The sequence below is a fragment of the Colletotrichum spaethianum genome (assembly GCF_022836535.1).
Source record: "Colletotrichum spaethianum MAFF 239500 DNA, contig17, whole genome shotgun sequence".
Classification (NCBI taxonomy): Eukaryota; Fungi; Ascomycota; class Sordariomycetes; order Glomerellales; family Glomerellaceae; genus Colletotrichum; species Colletotrichum spaethianum.
In genome coordinates this window covers 272,123-291,609 of record NW_026054787.1, presented here as the reverse complement: position 1 = coordinate 291,609, position 19,487 = coordinate 272,123, and the positions used below count along the sequence as shown (strand labels likewise).

The 19,487-nt window shown below is 55.7% G+C and overlaps 6 protein-coding genes across 6 annotated transcripts; 4 read left to right on the top strand and 2 right to left on the bottom strand.

Moving 5' to 3' along the window:
• Positions 1–2,289: 2,289 nt before the first annotated feature.
• Positions 2,290–5,317, top strand: ColSpa_06887 (citrinin biosynthesis transcriptional activator ctnR; the record flags this gene model as incomplete). Its single annotated transcript, XM_049273099.1, has 6 exons — positions 2,290–2,512; positions 2,566–2,845; positions 2,899–3,115; positions 3,169–3,471; positions 3,522–4,007; positions 4,064–5,317. 6 exons carry the CDS (start codon positions 2,290–2,292, stop codon positions 5,315–5,317), a joined length of 2,763 nt encoding a protein of 920 aa, XP_049129056.1.
• A 1,432-nt stretch (positions 5,318–6,749) lies between these two features.
• On the top strand, positions 6,750–9,004 carry ColSpa_06886 (replication factor A protein 1; the record flags this gene model as incomplete). Its single annotated transcript, XM_049273098.1, has 5 exons — positions 6,750–6,781; positions 6,971–7,321; positions 7,395–7,832; positions 7,888–8,144; positions 8,211–9,004. 5 exons carry the CDS (start codon positions 6,750–6,752, stop codon positions 9,002–9,004), a joined length of 1,872 nt encoding a protein of 623 aa, XP_049129055.1.
• A 353-nt stretch (positions 9,005–9,357) lies between these two features.
• ColSpa_06885 (UPF0132 membrane protein) lies at positions 9,358–10,088 on the bottom strand (the record flags this gene model as incomplete). Its single annotated transcript, XM_049273097.1, has 3 exons — positions 9,358–9,506; positions 9,559–9,725; positions 9,781–10,088. 3 exons carry the CDS (start codon positions 10,086–10,088, stop codon positions 9,358–9,360), a joined length of 624 nt encoding a protein of 207 aa, XP_049129054.1.
• Positions 10,089–11,842: 1,754 nt separating this feature from the next.
• Positions 11,843–12,829, top strand: ColSpa_06884 (3-methylitaconate isomerase; the record flags this gene model as incomplete). The annotated part of the gene is made up of 1 exon (XM_049273096.1): positions 11,843–12,829. The coding sequence occupies one exon, from the start codon at positions 11,843–11,845 to the stop codon at positions 12,827–12,829; it is 987 nt and encodes a 328-aa protein (XP_049129053.1).
• Positions 12,830–14,858: 2,029 nt separating this feature from the next.
• ColSpa_06883 (uncharacterized protein) lies at positions 14,859–15,665 on the top strand (the record flags this gene model as incomplete). Its single annotated transcript, XM_049273095.1, has 1 exon — positions 14,859–15,665. The coding sequence occupies one exon, from the start codon at positions 14,859–14,861 to the stop codon at positions 15,663–15,665; it is 807 nt and encodes a 268-aa protein (XP_049129052.1).
• A 1,280-nt stretch (positions 15,666–16,945) lies between these two features.
• ColSpa_06882 (satratoxin biosynthesis SC1 cluster protein 4) lies at positions 16,946–18,467 on the bottom strand (the record flags this gene model as incomplete). The annotated part of the gene is made up of 3 exons (XM_049273094.1): positions 16,946–17,483; positions 17,562–17,938; positions 18,231–18,467. The coding sequence occupies 3 exons, from the start codon at positions 18,465–18,467 to the stop codon at positions 16,946–16,948; spliced, it is 1,152 nt and encodes a 383-aa protein (XP_049129051.1).
• Positions 18,468–19,487: the final 1,020 nt, after the last annotated feature.

Genomic DNA, 19,487 nt, shown 5'->3' with positions numbered 1-19,487 from the left:
CGAAGCCACCTAACAGAGGCCACCCGTGCCCCTCTCATTCCACCGAGAGGCACACTCGTCCCCATGGTTGGTTGTCGGCCTGGTGTTGGCTGCACACAACTCTATCAATAAAACATTGCAAGCATTGCAGGACTCTCTGTATCCATACCGTCAATCTTCGAGAATGATGGGGCCCGCGGCTTGTCTGCTGACTCAAGGATGGGAAGACCTTGGAGCCTGGGCCGCTGTCGATCCTGATCAGTCAAGCGGTGCACACAACACCGAAATCCTCGGGTCCGTTCGGCTTGTCAAGCTTAGCGAGCTTCAACTCCCTGTCAAACAATCCAGTCTGGGTTTCCTTTTCTGGATTTCCCGAGATGCCATCCAAGCTTACTTTTTTATCTCCATCAAAACAAAAGCTCTCCAGAAGTTAACCCAACTTCCATGGCCGCTTCGACGCCGCGAAAAAGTTGGCCAAGTCTACGAGTGGTGGCAGCCAAGGTTATGTCTGTACAGAAGCTAGCCGACCTTGGCGGGCGTTTCCCTTAGTGATAGTCTTCAACGCTGTCCCGTGTCAGATTTTCACCCGGCGCTGTGCTGAAATCCAGACTCTGTATGATCCACAGCCCTTGGGCCCGGCTCGAAACACGTCGTCTGACGATTGACGCTAGGCGGGGATATCGTCCGCAGCTGTCAAGAGGCAGTGGCTGCGAGTCTTCTTTCCGGTTGTCTCGCTCGCTAGTCGGACTCCTCAAACTCGTTGGATGGCGCAGCGTTTGGTCTCAAACTAAACCAAGAGACATTGTCCGAAGCATGGCAACATAGTGGACAGTGGCGTTTGTTGCACGTCAATCGTCCACCCTCGTCCGTGTCTTGACCAAAGAGGCACTTGGGCAAGACTAGTGGCAATCCCTCGCGCCGCCACATCGACTGATAATTGCCCGACTCCGTTGCGAATCACTTCATGGGCGCGGTGGCTGCCGTTCCTGAAGCGCTTCGCCAATGTGGTCGCCGGATCTTCTGCCTTCCTTCGAAGAACAAAGTTTCAGACTGCGAGACGTGACGAATGAGAGCAGACGCCGTTCCATGGATGGTCCTACCAAAGAGCGAGAACAGTCCATCTGACCGCTGGGATACTCGCCAAAGTCACTTTGATGCTGGTTGCTTTGACAGTGGAAATGGGATGGCAGTCGGCGAGCATCTTGGCCTGCTCGAGGGCGCAGCAAGGTGCAGCAACTTTGTCCGGCCCAGCGGTATCGGTATCGGTTCACGAGGGTACCTCGGAGAATTACTAGTCTTTTGACGACGCAAACTCAAAAACCTCGTCATCGTGAATGCAAACACTTCTTCGGCTGTCACACACACCTGATACGTTAGCACTGAGGACACTGACAAGGCATACAGACGGCGCGTGATTAGCTTCGGCCTGTCGTGGCAAATCTTGGACAGGCAGCGAGACAATGTCGTCAATTCAGTGAGCATTCGCCTTCGTGCCCGAGCTGTCCGTGGACCGGCGGCGTTGCGGTCGGCCCAGTGTGCCTGGTAATGATCATCAGCTAACAGCCACCAGCAAGGCCGCGTGGGCGCTTTGTGGGGGGGATGAACAGTCTGTTCGGCCGAGCCGGAGCCGGCTGCCAAGAAATCGATCGGGGAGCGTCGCCGTCTCTCGGCCAAACAGTGTGGACTCGTTTGGAGCTGGCGCGGACCCACAGAAGGCGGACGGAAGAGCGGAAGAATAAATGGGCGGGAACCGGCGGCGGATCCGAAGATCGTCGCCAAAGGGTCCATCAAGGACCGCTGGGGAACTTGGCGTACGTGATACCTATGTCTTTCACGTGGACGTAGTGAGAGGATGTTGCTGACCGCGACTGTTGTCAAGGCTCGACCTCATTGGGTGAGTCATTATGGCCTCGTCATAGATGACAGTCAAGGCCAATCATGTCAAGGCACTAGACCCATCTCGGACATCGGACAACGGTGCAAAACCCGTCCGCAACACCAAGACTGGAGCCGACGCGCACTTTGTCGATAGGCGCGTATCTGCTACGGCATCCGCTCCCAATAGTACTGCATAGAAAGCGTTACAGAGAGACTTTGTTGCCCAGTCTCAGCGGCTTTGTGTAACTTTGTTTATTCATAACTTGATTACGTGCCGAGGTCACTCAAGTCACGCTGCAGCCTCCCGAGCCTCCCACTCCGCCGAGCCACTGTGAAATTCGGCATCGGCCTTTGGGCCCACTTGCGGCTCTCTCTCTCTCTCTCTCAGTATTTCCCTTGCCGAAGTCTCGGAAGAGATTTTCGCCGCTCATCATGGATACCGACGGCGGCGTGCAAGCCGAGCTTCCGGGCTCTGCCGGTAGTGGCTCCGAGCCCCTGGCGTGTGTTACCTGCCGGTTCCGAAAGCTAAAGTGTGACCGAGTGAGGCCGGCCTGCAGTCGCTGTTTGAAAGTCAAGGGCGAGTGTGTGTATCCTGAATCGAGAAGAAAACCCGCCTTCAAGCGGAAGAATGTAAAGGAACTCGAGGAGAGGCTAGGTAAGAGTATCGTGCACGCACCCGGTCGTTCCTTTGCTCACTAAGCCCTGTAGCTCAGGTGGAAGATCTTCTCAAGGAAGCCGGCAAGGCCAAGGGAGAAGCGCCAACCGAAGGAGACTTGGATAGCCGAGTCAACGTTGGCATGGATGACTTCCATGTTGATCTCGAGACGCTCATGGCAATGCAGAACGGGACGTTTGGTGACAAGACGGACTTTTTCACTGGACCCCCGGGGGATGGACCCCAGGGACCTAGCTTCGCCGCATCATCAGGAGAGCTCATGGGGCTTGGGCTTTCGGAGGCTCTGCCCCCTTTCGAGATGATGGAAGAGCTGTATGTCCCATCTGACGTTTACCCGCTTCGCAGCACATGTCTAACCCGAGCAGCAACAAGTGCTTTTTCGAACGCCAACAGCATTTCATCCCCATCATCCACCCTGGTCGATACCTGCAGTCCTTCTACTCCGCGCCTCACAAGCGCCCGCCTATGTGTCTGCAATATGCAGTCTGGTCGATGGCCTCCAATGGGCATGAGAAGTATTCGCAGTACCACGAAATCTTCTACAAGCGAGCTCGCCAGTACGCCGATGCTGATGAGATGAGGGTGAGTTTGGTCGTAACCTCGGGGGTAGCAGCGATACTTACTCTAGGCGTTAGGGATTCGGAGAGCACTTCCTGACGGTGCAACACGCTCAAGCATGGGCACTCATCGCGACAGATGAAGCAAGGTCCTTGTTCTTCACGAGGGCAGCCATGAGCTCGGCCAAGTGCGTTCGTCTGGTGGAAATGATGGGCCTGCACCGCGTGGATGGGGATGGTCAGGAGATGGCACCTACACTCGCACCGCCCACCTCGTGGGTTGACCTGGAGGAGCGAAGACGAGCCTTTTGGGGCGCCTACTGCATCGACTGCCACGCAAGTATCGCTACCGGGTGGCCAACGCTGATTGACCCCAACGAGGTAAGACTCTGGCTCATCCTACGATGCGAAGATGGTTTTGACACGGGTAGATCTCGACGCATCTCCCCTCCTCCGAGGAGGCCTTCAACTCAGCCCGCGAAGAGACCACGTCCACCCTATCAGAGGCATTCAAAGGTGCCTCGTACTCGACATTTGCGGGCGCTGTCGTGACCTGCCACATATTCAACAAGCTCCTGAAACACGTTCACTGGGAGAGGCCAAACGATCGGCCCATGGACGTCGAGTACGGCGAGTTCTGGAACCGACATAGGGACATTGACAACATGCTCTCGAGTGCCTTCATGTTCCTCCCGGAACGGTTCCGCCTGCCCCAGAGCATGCGTGATCCCACGGCCGTCCACATGAACCTCAACCTTCACGCTTCTGTCATCTGTCTACACCACGCGGCGATTGACAGGATCGAGAAGCACAAGCTCCCGGACAACCTGAAGGCGGCGTCGCAACTGAGACTGCGGACAGCAGCGGAAGAGGTGGTGAGCATTGTCAAGTTGACGAGTCACATGAACTCGGGCTACGTAAGTAACAGTCTCGGGCCTGAATCCCGTTTCGCAATGTCTGACATCGTCTACAGAAAAGTCCCATGGTCGCCTTATCGCTGTATTCGGCTGCGTCGGTGTATGTCTACTCAGCCAAGTGCGACCCAGAGGCCGGAATATCACCAGTAGACCTGCAGAACCTCAACTTCATCATCACTGCAATGGAGGCGATCGGACGGAAGCACGTCATTACGCAGGCCTTCCTACAGCAAATCTTTATGGATGTTGAGCGGAACGGCCTCTCGGGCGTCATTGACCTGCCCAACCTGACCAACTACAAAAACCTGTTTGGCTGGACGTACTCAAACATCCCCCTCCTTGCCAGAAGCTCCATATCAAAACACACTGAAATCCAGCCTCCTCTTCCCGGCCGGCTGCCACTCGGCAACCCCAAGGGCACAGCCTACGACAACAGCCTTACGGCAGAGAGCTACGAACACAACATCACGATGGAGGGCGGGTGCAACCCCCTGGGACCAAATCCAGCCAACACGTACCGCGGACTCAAGAGCGCTGACGCCGCCGGTGCACCACTCGGAAGGTTTGACAGATATATGGGCCCGATCCCCACAGCGAATAAACCCAGCGACAACGGCTCCAACAAGCGAAGGCGGACGTCACCGACAATCAGCCCGGAAGAAGCCACTCACGTCAAGAACGGGGTGTTCAGCGGCACCTTTACGTCCAACACGAATGGGCGAGCCGCGGCGCCCGCCTCGAGCAACGGAATCGACGGCGTGGGCGGGTTCGGGATGGGCCTCCTGCGCGGGACGGGCATGATGAAGTCGGCGCCCAGCGCGCAGATGAACCTGCCGCACCGGACTCCGCCAGCATCGGCGCCGTCGCCTTCGCCGGGGTTCAACAAGAACACGCCTTCGCAGTCCACGGGCAGCAGTACCGACAACACGCCACCGGGCTTCGGGCGCGACAGCACGTCGCCCGATGACGGGAGCACGCAGAGCAGTTACAACGGCGGTGGCAACGCCAACGAGATCATTGACATTACGAGCATCCAGAACGCCATGATGGGCGGTGCAGGGGTGGGGGCGCCCACGTCGTCCTCGTCGACGTGGGATTCGAGGGGGCTGCAGTACGCGCCGAGCACGGATCCGGGCTCGTTCATGAACATGAATTTTGACTCGATGCCCCCGGGGTTGGGGATCGACCCGTGGACAATGCTGGCGAACATGGAGGAGCTGACGTGGATCGAGTCCGGGGAAGTGACGACAACGGCGGCGGCGACGGCGGCTGCTGCGGCAGGGGACTTGAACGGCACTGGAGGTGTGTGATGGGAAACAACAGACGACTTGGGCACGTGAGGCGCGTACGTTGCTTCTCGAACAGGATGACGTTGGACGAGGCTATGGGTTAGTGTGTAGCCGGGTCTTGGTTCGTGGTTTTTTTGCTGCAAAACTAGCGAGTCATTCTGAACCCTCACCGGGTTCTTTACGATCATGAGGGACGGTTCTAGTCTAAGATATCCAGGGTGTGGGGCAACGTGTGCGATGGCCAAGTAGAAGATGGAAACCGGAGCATTTGAACAGGTGGGAGGGATGGCATAGAGCGGTAATCAATGTCTCAGCAACTGGTGGCGCACAAAGAGAGGGTATAGACGGTCAAGGTACGGATAGATAGTTGGTTTGTGCGACGACGACGACGACGACGCATCTCACTCACATGAAAAAACTCCATTCTCACCACACACCCTACCCATCACGGCTTCACCGTCAGGTTTGCGCAGACGACGGCGCAACCGACGGGGTCTTGGATTGATGGGGTCTTGACTTAAGAACTGTGAGAATCGGGCTCCCTGACGTTTGGTTATCTCCAAACTCCCCGATAAGACGGGCTGGCTCAGAATCCTTCGCAAAGTCAGCGCACGTGATCCATGACACTCGTCTCTTCCGCCCGCCCGCCCCCCCCCCCCCCCAAAGAGAAAACCGCGTGCACCACATCGTTATTTATCGCAGCGCGCGCGCGCCCATTTGCCGAAACCGCGCCGAGTTCCCCCCCTCTCCACTTGCCATCAACAAACCCATCGCAAACAGCACCGGCGGCAGCTCACACCCAGCCAGCCAAGGAAGCCTCGGAGTGGCAGAGAGTCAGGCTCATTTGCACAAACGAGCGATTGACCCCGAGGGGTTGGGCAGAGGGTTTTCTGGACAGCGCGCGCGCGCACGCACGCGAGCGCGCACCCTACTCACATACCGCCCCCAAATGGACCCGCCTCTCAAGAGCCCCGCGTCGGCACAGAGGGACACCTCGCCGAGCCCCCCGTGCCGAACCGGATCCGGCGCAACACAGCCTGCACGAGCTGTCGCGACTCCAAGGTGGGTGCCCGTCCTCTCTCTACCATCTCTCCTTGAGTTGAGGCCCGTCTTGTACCTTGACCAGTTCATCTCTTGGCTATCGGATATTCACATACATCCGCCGCTACGTGCCACATGTCCCGTGCCCACCCAACGCTTGAACCTCCCCCGGGTCATGTTCCAATTGGCCGTGTGTGCTCTCACCGAAGGGGGAGGGGGTTCAGGGTCAGGTACCGTGGGTGGCACATTATGCATCGTCAGCAAACAGATGTTCAGCTGAGAGCTGTGTTCCAATGCTTCCCTCTTCTTTTGTTTGTTTCTTTTCCTTTTGCTTCTGATTGTTCCGTCATGCTATACCACATGAGCACCAGATGCTAATGAGGCGGCCTTTGGACCGACTGCAACAGGTGAAATGCAATGCAAGCTTGACGCCCAACAAGCCTTGTCAGCGTTGCTCCAAGCTCGGGATCCAATGTGTCATTGACAAATCCCACAAGCGCATGACGAGAAGAAGGTGGCGTTCCCTTTTTTCCTTTTTGTGCTGGTCTCCGTGAGCCCCTTGCATCGGCCTTCACCCCCCTCCCCCTGACTGAGGAACCCTCCATCTGATACGTTCGTGTGTGCCGACGACAGCAAGCTGGAACAGCTGGAGAAGGAAGTCCAGACCATCAAGAATGCCGTCAACCCGAGCCCAGTCTCCGCCGCCGGCGTCCTGCCCGCCGCGGCCCTGCCGCTTCCGAGTCCGAGCACGGCGTACCCCGCCGTCGGCGTCTTTTCGGACCACACCCGCCCGACCCCGTCCGCGTCACGGGTGAGCCTGCCAGCCCTGTCCCCCGTACCGCAGACGCGGCCGACGGAGCAGGTCCCGACGCCGACGCTCACGTCGCACACGACGCCGACAGGGCCCACGAGGCAGACCGCGCAGCCGCGGGCGCTGGGCTCCAAGGTGCTGTCCGGGGAAGACATTGATTTCTACTTTGACCAGTACGTCCGTTCCGCGCCCCCCCCCCCTATGTATGTGAAGCCCGCACACCCCCGGACTGACACTCTTTGCCAGCTACTTTGAGCACTTCCACCCATACTTCCCCATCGTCCGCTCCCAGGATCCGGACCGGCTGTACAAGCAGAGCCCGATCCTCTTCTGGACGCTCATCGCCATCTCGTCGCGGCGGTACACGAGGGATGCCGGGCTCTTCCCGTTCCTCGTCGAGAACCTGCCCCGCGAGGTCTGGGCCGCCGTGTCGACGCCGCCCATCAGCATGTCGACCGTCAACGCGCTGCTGGTGCTGTGCACGTGGCCGCTGCCGACGATCCGCTTCCTCAGCGACCCGAGCTCGTCGTACATCGCCATCGCGCAGAACGCCGCGCTGATGCTGGGCCTGCACACGGGCCGCGGCACCCATCCCGAGTTCTGCATCGGGCCGAACAGGCAGACAGACATCACGGACGAGGAGGCCTGCTTTACGTGGATGGGGTACAACATCCAGGCCCAGAGGTAAGGCTCCCCGGAGTCGGGGGCGGGGTTGTCGTTTCGGCTGACGTGTGTATAGGGTTGCCGCGAGCAACGGGTACCCGCCACCGGCCGGGTTCTTTAACGAGGCAGTGAACAGGGCTGCCGCCGGGAGATCGCTCCCCGACGCCCTGGGGTACTTTGGGGTGTTGTACGAGATGCAAAAGTTCTCCAACAGACTGAGCCGCACCATGTTCTCCGTCGCCGAGGAAGGCGAGGGCGTGCCCGATACCGTGATCCAGCTGCTGGAGGACGAGCTGAACAAGCTGAGGCAACTCCAATCCCGACACAACTCAGGTCCGTCCACAGTTGGTCTCTTATCACCCCGCCGATCCCGCTAACCCGCCTCCCCCGTCTCCGTAGATCTTGACCTCTTCGCCATCCTCGCGGTCCAGTTCGAGCTGCAGTCGTACTACTTCACCCCGCTCTCGACCGTCGACAAGTCCACGTTCCAGCACAACGTCAACCGCGCCTACAGCACGGCCCAGGCCCTCATCAACCTGAGCCTGCGCCTCGACGCCTCCCACCGCTTCCTCTTCCACGCGCCGCAGCACGTCTTCCGCACCATCCTCGACGCCGTTGCCGTCGTCTTTGACGTCTTGATCTCCGGCCACGCGACCGAGGTCGAGCTCGCCAACGCCGAGGTGTCGATCAAGAACTCCCAGGAGGCGCTGCGCCGGTGTTCCGTGCAGGAGGGGGACTTTGCGATGCGCGTGCTGCGCATGTCGGAGAGCTACTGGAGCCTGCGGCACATGATGCCCGCGCTCGAGGCGCCCATCTCGCAGTACCCGCACCGCACCGGCGCCGTGATTGCCTTTGGCACCCTGAGGCGCTGGAAGAAGGACCTGGACCAGGCCCGGGTCGGTCACGGCGGGCAGGGAGCAGGAGCAGCAGCCGCCGGCGGGGTCGGGGGCGCGGCGGGGACGGCAGCGGCGGGGGCGGCGTCGATCCGTGAGTGTAGGGCGCGCGGGTCCGGTGTGAGCGTTGCTGACCTTGTGGTAGCGGCGGCAGGGGCGGCGGACGCGAGCGGCAACGGAGCGGGCGGCGTGGTGCCGGCGAGCGACCTACTGCAGGACATTGATTGGTCGATGCTGATGGACGATTTCGACTGGACGGCGGGCGGCGTGGGAGAGCCGAACTTCCTCGGGCTTTCGTAGGGGCGGCGGGGCCGGTAGGTATAGGATTGAGGGACTTTTCGTCATTTCTGCGACCAAGATCGGTGCATTCTCGGGCGTATTTGCATTGTTGATTGCTTTCCTCCATCTTTTTTCTCCCTCGTTTTCTGTTTGTTTGTTTCTTTATATACTTTACGCAGGAGACTGAAAAGAGATGGGAGAGAGGGAAACCGGGTGTGTATGTTTGCGTTCTCATACCAAAGGACAGACTGAGTAAACTTTAATGCAAATATTCTTGAGCACAAGGCTGATTGATAGCTTTCCGCAACAACTATTCGATATACCGAAAACCGCCTCTTTTTGAGTAACGCCCCAAGACCGTTTCAAGTCTCGGCTCATTGCCACCGCCTCTCGCAGCTCCCGACCCACATGCCCCAACCGAGTACCTTTCCCACGATGGCTTCGGCCACCTGCTCTTTCGTGGCTCGGGCCTCGAGCATCTGCTTATCCAGGGGTTCACTCAGCGCCACGACCTCAAAGAAATCTGCTCATTGATTAAGGACGGTCTACTGCGTGTGGTTGAGCCCAACACTCACATCTGTGGGGGCCGTGGTTCAGAAGCGGCCGCGGGGGGAGGTAAACGACATCCCGTCTTCCCTTGCCCCAATGAAACCCTCCTTTCAGAAGGGATATATTTTCGTCTTCGACCTCAAAGTCCTGGGCGTTGACCTGCCTTGTCTCAGACGCGATCCCGCCATAGATCCTGGCGCAAACGTCAGTCCATCCTCCGCGTCAGGGAGAAATGGGGTTGGACCCACCCGTGGCAGATGGGCGTCGGCAAGGGAGCATCCGGGTCCTCGACGACGATGAGCCACTGCTTCACTTTCGGCTCGAGATCGCTCGGAGCCGTCCAGGAGAGCCCCGGGATCCGGCCGCCGCCTTCGTGGATGTACTCTGGGCCCAGGGTCGCAGGGGACGCGCCGCAGTCTGGCGACGTGACAGTGATGGTTTGCTCGGCGTGCGAGGCGAAGGCGGGCAACGTGTAGAACGACTTGTCGTCGCGGCCACGGGCGTTCTTGAAGAGCCAGCTGAGAGTGACTTCGATGTAGGGTACTATACCTGCCATGATTACACTGGCAATAATCGGCTAGTCTAACTGTCGGCGTGATATAAGCAGGTAACCGGAGTAGACGGGCGGCGAGACGGCGCTGACCGCATCATTTAAATAAAATACCCGACGTCTTTCGACGTCTTTTTGTTAAGCTTGTTTCCGTTCCACACAAACGAGCTTCGGACGTTAATGCTTATCTCCAGCCACGTTGAGGTGATCGGATGGTCTTACAAGCCCCATATCCGGGCAGGATCAGTGTAACGAATCGGTGCCGAATCGGCCCGTGACTCGGCCGATCAGCCTGGCCCTTTGATTGTTGCTTCTTGTTTTCTGTCTATTTCTTCACCGACGAATTTTCTTTTCTGTCCTCTATAGTTACACTCAATTACGGAAATGCTATGGGTCTTGAATCGATCCGAACCAGGTTCGTGGCAGTATTTCGTTGATTCATGTCAAACGTCATGTAGTGGCTGTCAGTGGCTAGACCGTTTGTCCGAGGGACCTTTTCAGCATACCGAAATTCCTCACCTCAGCCTATCGCGTCGAACGGAGAAACTAGTGTTGTAAGGAGATCAGCCACCGTGCCAGAGTCCTATTCGCTTCCGCTCCGAGCCTTATTCGGGGACGTGACCGGCTGGAGTCGGTACTGCGGCGGGGGCTGATCCGTACAGATCTCCGTCTTGATGTGGTCCTGTCATCACCCTCTGTTTGTGCGTACAGGCCTACGCAGAAGATGGAGGCCTTGTAAGACTTGACGACGCAAGCACTCATACTCTTCTTGCTTCAACACGGACAGACCATCCCTGCCAGTTTTAGTACCGATTAATGTACTCTCAGCTGTGTAAGTTTGTAGCAATCGACTAAGGGATCTCCAAGGGGTTTGTGACTAAGCCTCGCGCCTGTCGAGGTAAGGAAGATTTGTCACAACGCGCATTTTGGCGAGACGCTTCAAAATAGTGGTGAGGTTCATGAGGTCGCCCATCTCGTCAAGCAAGCGCGCCATGTCGATGCTAATTCCAAGATCGATTCTCCAGTCTTCACCTCCGAGTTGTTCGAACCAAAACTAATTTTTGCCAGTTCGTCACCTGCGTCCCGTGGTTATTGAAGACTGAAATTCAGGGCCCAGGTAGGAAGGCATACCTGAGTGAGATAGATTGATGGACGCTCCGCAAGTAGCGATTTCACGATGTCCCGATCATCAATTCTACATGTTTATCCTGCAACTTGACTCTGCGTCTGAAATTCGGTCTGGAGGGAAATATATTCAATCTAGAGAAGGCACCGTTGAAGGGTTGAAAGCATCACATTCCGAGGTGGTAGCAAGGATCACGATGCGGATGCTCCCGCCTTGACAATGCCTGGGGAACTAGTGGCTACGGGGCATTCCTTCCCTATTTTTCCTACGAAGACCCTAGAATGCCGCTTGTGGCTCTTGTCATAGTGGCCCCGACCAAAATAGGAGTCGGCCATCTTCCAACCACCATTCATTTCAATTGCTACCATCTCATATCCTACAACAATCTGCCCTTCTGCATTCCTCACTAGGGAAAATGCTATCACAAACCCATCACAGCATTCTGACGCATCTCATCAGGCCCCGGTCTTCTATCGGATTGGCGAGACTCTTCAATAACACAACGCCGTCGCGTTGGTACTCGTCACGCTCATTTCCCGCCATCTTCGTACGCGGCGGCACCTCCAACGGCCTCGTCATCCACAGACGCGACCTCCCTCCAGAAAATGAATGGCACAAAGCTCTGCCGGCCGCCATGGGCTCTCCAGACCCATACGGTCGCCAATTGAATGGCATGGGGTCAGGCATCTCGTCAACGTCAAAAATTATTGTGCTGTCTCCGCCATCGCGGCCTGATGTCGACGTAGACTATACGTTCGTGCAAGTCGGGATCGAGGATGGGAGCCTCGACATGGCCGGAAACTGCGGCAACATGTCATCAGCTGTTGGGCCAATGAGTCTGGACGAAGGTCTCGTCACGAACCCGCGGATCGAAGAAGTCGACGGCCATCAGTTTGCTGTCGTGCGCATTTTCAACACAAACACATCCAAGGTCATCTCGGCGCGCTTCAGCGTCAGTGGGAGCCCGCCAAAGTACTCTCCCGACGGCGACTATACGATGGATGGTGTACCCGGCACCAACTCGCCCATCACGCTCAGCTTCCTGGACCCAGCCGGAGCCAAGACAGGCAAAGCACTTCCCACTGGCAATGCTTGCGATTGGCTGCTCCTCCCAGACGCGAGTACCATACAGGCGTCCCTGGTAGATGTTAGCAACCCCGGTGTCTTTGTACGGGCTACAGACTTGGGCATCCCTTCGCCAGAGGACTTGACACCACAAGCTGTTGAGGCAGACGCTGCTTTGAAGGCGAGGCTGGACGGAATCCGACGTGCGGGCGCTTCTCTTATGGGACTGAACCCCGACGTGGAGAGCGTTCCCAAGATTGTATTGCTTTTCTCGGACAACCGTTCACCCGACGTTGACATTCGATGTCTGGCATTATCTATGGGACAGGCACATAAAGCTGTTCCGCTGACGCTTGCGCTGTGTCTTGGTGCCGCCAGCCAGCTACCGGGCACCATCCCGGCCCAACTGGCCGGTAATCGGTCAAAGAGCTCAATTATCATTGGGCATCCAAGCGGCAAGGTAGATATTGGTGCCACTTTCGAGGACGGGAAGATCAAGTCGGCAGATCTTCACCGCACTGCACGAGTGCTGATGAAGGGCCATGTGTATTACTAGCCCCTGGGCCGGGGCTGCCTGAGCAACGTAACCGCATGTGCCCCGGCGCGATTATATACTTTCGTTCCATCTCGCACTCCAGAGAATGAACGTCGGGTCCTTTGTTGTCGGGCGGAGGTGCAATTGCAGTCCCGGAAGTCGTATGCCCATCCGAAACATGACACGCGTCGTTTCGTTATTCCTATTTGGTACCCTCGTCGCTACGATCCAGCCGGTCGTGGCCATGACGCAGGATTTACGTTGTGCCAAGGCCGACCGGAACAAACTCCGGTGACATACTCGATTTACCTTTGAGTCGGGAATCATAAGACAGCTCATATTCCGCCCACGTGTGGCATGCGCCAATCCCCTCTGAAGACGAGGGTCAATTAGCTTCCTTCTGCACGGCACTTTTCGACGTGCAATCTGATTCCCCTACGGACTGTGGGCAGCTCTGAGATGAGGCTGTATTGAGTGGGGTTTCCATACCGGCCATGCCTGTATTCGGGGTCCAACCTTGTTTAGGACTGGAGACCTCAAGCAGGCAACAACATAATTACCATCAATCGGCCAACCACTCGCCGCAATATTTCCAGTTTGACCTCCCCGCCTAGCACATGCACCCGCAGACGTAACGGTCTTTTGCCGTGAATCCTCCGCAGACAAGCCGCGTTGGGAAACATTACCAATCTGGGTCTAGTCGCGGCTTTCCATACAATATACATGATAGCCCAGGCCAATCCGTAAATCTTCACCTATTGCCTGAACAAATGGGGAACCTTAGTACGTCGTCACTACCAGCCAGACAATACTGAACGTCCTGAACCCCAAGTTGAATCCATCTTGCGCAAATGCTACTGAAATTGACAAGTTGCCAGTGTCGGCAATTGACCATAGTGTTCGGTAGTAACACCCATTCGACACTGGAACATGGATCATTTCAACGCGACTATTCAAAACGGTAACTTGATTTCAATACGTAGAGGACTACAAGTCTCCAAGACGAAACACCAAGGCATACAGTTCATCAACGCTTCCGCGGCTTCAGAAGATGCTTCTGGCCAGAGAAAGGAACCCACGTCCCTGGAACAGTCCAGAGTTAAAAAACAGCGATACAAGTTCTTCGATCCGCTCAAAGAGCACAGAAGAACCAACACCAACCCACGCAGCAGGGACCGTTCCCAATCATCGTCAGATGAAGGGCAGAAGCGTGGTCGAGGTAGTAAACAGTCGGCAGGACAGCAGCAAACGACTAGCTGCCAACGGCACAGCACTAGGAAGAGCCACCAATACGATGTGCATCAGCTCGTAAGCGGAGCTGATGAGTCCCGTCTCGGGACTCCAAGTCCAGTATCACGGCTAAGATCCTGGGATGCAAACCTTTCCGACAACGACAAGCGCCTCGTCCAAACATTCCTCAAGTATATGCCAACAAAGATGTACCCCTACGAGCAGATACTAAAGCACAATCCGGTTCGAGGTGTACCTTTCATAGAGAAGATCAAAACCAGCGTAACCCGGCTCAACTACGTTCTCATGAGTGCGAGCGGCATCGAGATTTTCTTGTCTGGCAAGTGGACTTCTCCAGAAGTCGTTTTCCATCTTTCAAATGTCTGCAGCATCGTCAACGATCATCTTTCGGACCGAAGAGTGAACAAGGAGTTCGATCAAGGCATCCTCGAGTGCGTGGCAATGATGGCCATATTTGGATATAGTGTAGGCAGAACCGATCATTGGCATGTCCATATGAAGGGTCTTAAACAGTTGACTGAACTTCATGGGGGGATCCAAGAAAGCTGGGGCTATCTCTTGAACAACATCCGAAGGCAAGTTAACGATATCTCACTGAATGCGACGAAGTTGACTGACATCTTTCTACAGAGCCGATGTTAAAGGGGCTGCCGCGTTGGGTCTTACACCCTACCTCGACTATCCTATGTTTTTCGAGCCGCCAAGCAACAGCTTATCTCTGCATCTTCGTACAAATATCGCAAAGGAGGTTTCGGGGATTCTTTCTCGGTGTCGTATTCAAACAGCCATCATTGACGCCATGACTTCAATGTCACTTTTCGCTGGCACCCTCCGGAGGGCTTTTGACAGCCCAAGCCGCGAGATGTTGTTTGACCCCGAAGCCTTCATCGAGGAGTGGCTCTGGTGTGAGTATCAGTTGGTCAGATATCCTGGTCCGCTGCGTTCAGACTGCTTGAGCGCCTGCCGAGGGTTACCCGACAGGCTGTTCATTGCCGCCGATCTCGGTAGCTCTGAAGCAGTCGCCGAAGCGATGATAAGGTGCCGGCACGTACAGCCTACGCCGTCACATGTGGGCAATCCCTTGGAGCCTGCGACACGTACTGCGGCCATTGTGTACATAGAAGCACTTGTGCCGGACGAGCCTGGCAACCCTCTCGTTCATGCGGTTCTCCTGAACCTTCTGTCCACTTCGGTCCGGAACATCATTCGAAGTCTCCAGGAGCGACAGTCTGAGACGCGAAACGAGAATCAATGGACGCAAAGCGGCGACGAGGGCTACGGCGACAAATTACCAACTGTAGCGGCGTCTAAACCACTGCTGATATGGGTTTGTCTTGTTGGATCTGTTGTCGCGAAACTCTACGAAACGAAGTTGATCACATTGGGCATAACGTTCGACCGTGACTGTTACGGACAGTGTTTTTCTATGGTTGTAGGTTCGGAGCCTGAGAACGTCGACCAGCTCCAGGACGAAGACCTTACACTTTGCAAGATGCTTGATGTAAGGGGCTTGCGTATCAAACCGTATGACGAGAGGGTTCTTCTGAAAGCCCTGCTGAGGGAGCATGTCTACGGTGTCCCAATGCTTGACTTGGCGTATGTGTAATGTAGTACATGGGACGAGAGTGCATATTTCGGCGCAACGGCATCAGGGGTTTGAATCAATCACTCAGACGTGCGAAAATGGGTTGGGTGTTGCGGTACAGCATCACATATTAGAGTGAACAGGTTTACATCCGACAACAACCTAAAGGTGCGGTCCGCGAACCTCCCGTGGAAGCTCCATGGAAGCAGTCGCTCATTCACCAACCCGACAAAACGTGTATGTCGCAGAACAGTATCGGCATTCAGTATATTTTGAAACGGTGTACGCTGTGTCCATGCAAAAGGCCTCATAAGAGCATCACTAGGATCTCAGCCCAGATTGCTCAGTCGACCTGCAACTAACAATGCCGCTTGCTGATCGCGGCTGTTGGCACGCAGACTGTTATGTTGGTACTGCCACCGAAACCTTGGCTATTTCTCTTAGACGTGCCGTCAGGCACTGGGCAAAACGTCCTGTCAGCTCGTGCAGTTTTGTTCTGTTTCTTGTAACATCTAGTCGCGCGGTGAACCACTGTACCGTTTTGCGGCGCGCAAGTGCGGGAGAGAAGCTGAAATCGAAACGCGACAGTAGTAAACTTGCGTAATTTGTTTTCTAACATCAGACCAATTTGCAGAAGCGCCGAACACGTCGTCAGCCGACCCTTTTGCGGTGCCAAGACATAGAGGGGCGTTCTACACCGAGCCAAGGACTCCGTTGCTCTAAGCTTTTGACGCATGTGGGTCCCGTGTCGTGCCGGTCGAGGACAGGAGTCTGCCGAACCCGAGGGGCTCGGTGGACGGCCAGAACTGGAAAGTGGAGAAACGGATGCCGGACGCTAGGAAGAAATCCTTTCGGAGTTCCGCGTGCTTGACTTCACCTCTGGGTTCATGCTTCACGTTGAAATACATATACCGCTGAGGCTCCGGAGCATGTGCTGGTTGTGTTGTAAAAGGGAAGCTTGGCACAAATGGTGCTTGGTCTATCAATGCTGGCAGGTCTGCTGGCCAGCGGGCGGTGGTATACATGACGCGGCTTTCAATATCGCCGCCCGCTACGACATCACTCCTTTCTACTTTGCCAGATCTGTCGGATCTTACCATTATCGCTCACTGGTCTCTGTTGCTCCAAAAGTATCAGGTTTCAGTATTGCCAGATTTAAGGTTATCGAGGTAGACTCGATTACCAGGGTAACTCTAGACTCTGCTTATAGCTACCAGAAGCTGTAAGTATGCCACTGAATGAGAGTACCTGAGGCTAGTATGCGTTATCACTGAATGTAGTTCAACCGACACATTCGCAATTTACAGTGCCTTGCCCCTCTCCTCGCTGATAACACTCGTCCTGTTCGTCACCAAAATCCCAACGTCTGAACCGGACGCATCGTCCCCCTTAGCCTTGAAATCTCTTACCATACTCTCCTCCGATTGGTTTCCCTGGGCTACTACAACTGCGACGTTGTGTCTCTTCTCTCGCAGTCTATCCAGCTCCAAGTCCTCGTCGCTGTGCGTCGAGTGCATCTGACTGAACCTCCCTCCCCCGCCACCGCCCGCAGCTCGAGAGAGTTTGGACCCAAGAAGCCCAGACTGACCGATAGTCTGGAGTGTGGTGGGTTTCGCAGCGCCTCCTCCCGTAGTGGATTTCGCTGTCGAGCCGCGGAGGGACCAGAAGCGGCCGATGGTGGCGTCGAATACTGGCTTCAGAAGCGGGCTGCTCGAGACGATGATGGCGACGCCGGGCTCCAGAGTTCCCATAAAAACCACGCCTACTTGAGAGTAGGTCACGTCGGTGAAGTCCATGGTCAGGACGTTTTTGAGGCGAAGGGCGCCGAATACCATGGTCCTGCATGGTGGGGGGTTGATGTTAGTTTCAGGAAGATGGAGCTTCCGTGAGGAAAGACGGGGAGGGTGTGTCTCTTACAACGCGCCAGCTCCGAAGATGAAATACAGAGCTACCTTGTACGGCCATCGCAAGTGCAGCTTGTATACCATTGGGACTGGGAGTATGAGAATGATCAGGTCCGTTGCGAGGTCGAAATAGCCCACCGCCGCGAAGGCGGCGTTTTGATCGCCGCACTTGCCGCCGGGAGTAGCTGGGTTCCAGTTCATGGCCACAGGTTGGCAGATGAAGATGCCAATAAGTATGGTAAAGAGCATCCAGCAAACGCAAAGGCCCGTTGTAATCCTTGCAGCTATCTTGAAGGTTCGTACGAAGAAGACGCGCTGAAGCATGAGGGTGATGCCAATCTTGATGAAGCCGAGGCAGATGGCGAAGAGAGTCTGGACACCGTAGGCGGCCTGATGGATACGAGAGTTAGCCAAATTCAGCAGACAGATAGCGTCAACAGAAGTCGGCTTCAAACAGGGGCAGGCTGACCTTTGACATGCGCTCGATATGGAACGGTTGAAGGGTCAAGTAATGATGCCCAGTTCCGCCAAGGTAGACCACTGCTCCGGCTCGTTAGACCATCTAAGCTTGTAACGTATCGAAATTTGACTTACTGACAAAGTTGCACGCAACCAAGCCATAGAAGGCGATCTAGTGGAATGTCAGCAGAGGTATTAGAGTATGTTTTCGCGTTCTCCTTACCAGTGCAACAACAGTAAGGATGTCTTCAACCGTAAACGACTGCCCCTTCTTCCGCCGACTGTAAAGCCGCATACCAGTCCATAGCGTTGTAACAACTGTCAATAACACGTTGGCTACAATGATTGGGATGGCCCGGTCGGCAAGAGGCACAATCTCGGTCTGGATGACGTCCTCTGGCCTCACGGTGCCATTCGAAGGAATAGCCAAACGAGCAAAGAGCTCACGACTGATTACCATTTTTTTTGAAGACTTCGGCGGCGTTCGATGGCTCAGATCAACCAACTAAACGCGGAGACAAAGGGGGAGAGAGGATGCAAACGACCTTAACAACACTACCATTATTATCTCTCATTGTGCCGGAGGATCCACACTCTTCAGGAGAATGCATGAAGTGAAGCGAGGAAACAGAAAAAATCAAAGGAAACCAACGGTCACGACAGGGGATGTTCCAACAGGCTCATGTCATGACTAGCCAACCTGTAGACCGACAACTCTCCCTGCCCCAAGTAGGCTAAAGTTCCGTCTCGACGGCGATGGTTGGGAGCCTGGTTTACCGCGTAGCAGTCACGGAACGACCAAAAAATCTTTCGGGAACAGATCCAGAAGATTTCATATTATCATACCACTATACGGTGAAATGGATGAGGTTCCCTACGCTCTACGCGATGCCAGGATGTCGAAACAGGGCCCGCTCCGAAAGTGCTATGGGGTCGCGCTAGTCCCAGGGGAGCAGCTGAAATCGTTCGATAGAACTCGGCCGAGGACCAACGGCAAGACAATAAGAAGAGGCGACCGTCTATGGGCTTGCACGTGCTTCTTCGTCAGTGCGGTAATTCTGCATCCGTGTAATCTGTGATCAGTTCTCTTACCGAATATCTGTAGGATTGCCGATCAGGATCTTGTGACGGTAACCGTCTGTGTAGACGGGCAAGGGGAGATGACTGGGCAAGGGACGACGAACTGAAGAACGAGTGGCCTCTGCTTTCGGAAAGCTGGTCCGACAGAACTCCACAACTCAAATCCCTGACTACATAGTACTATCGAGTCATGAATCCACCTAAAGTTGTTTTCAGCCCAGTCAGGTCAAGAAACTTGCTCGCCTGGCCACGTTCCCCGTGAGGGGAGTCAAGTTGCAAAGGGCCGGCCCTCTTGATCTGTCAGTGTCGCCCCGTCGTTGCACCCGTGCCGCTTCCCGAACCTGACCTTTAGGAAATTAATACTACAATAGCGCCGAGTTCCACTTGGGAGATAGTCCCG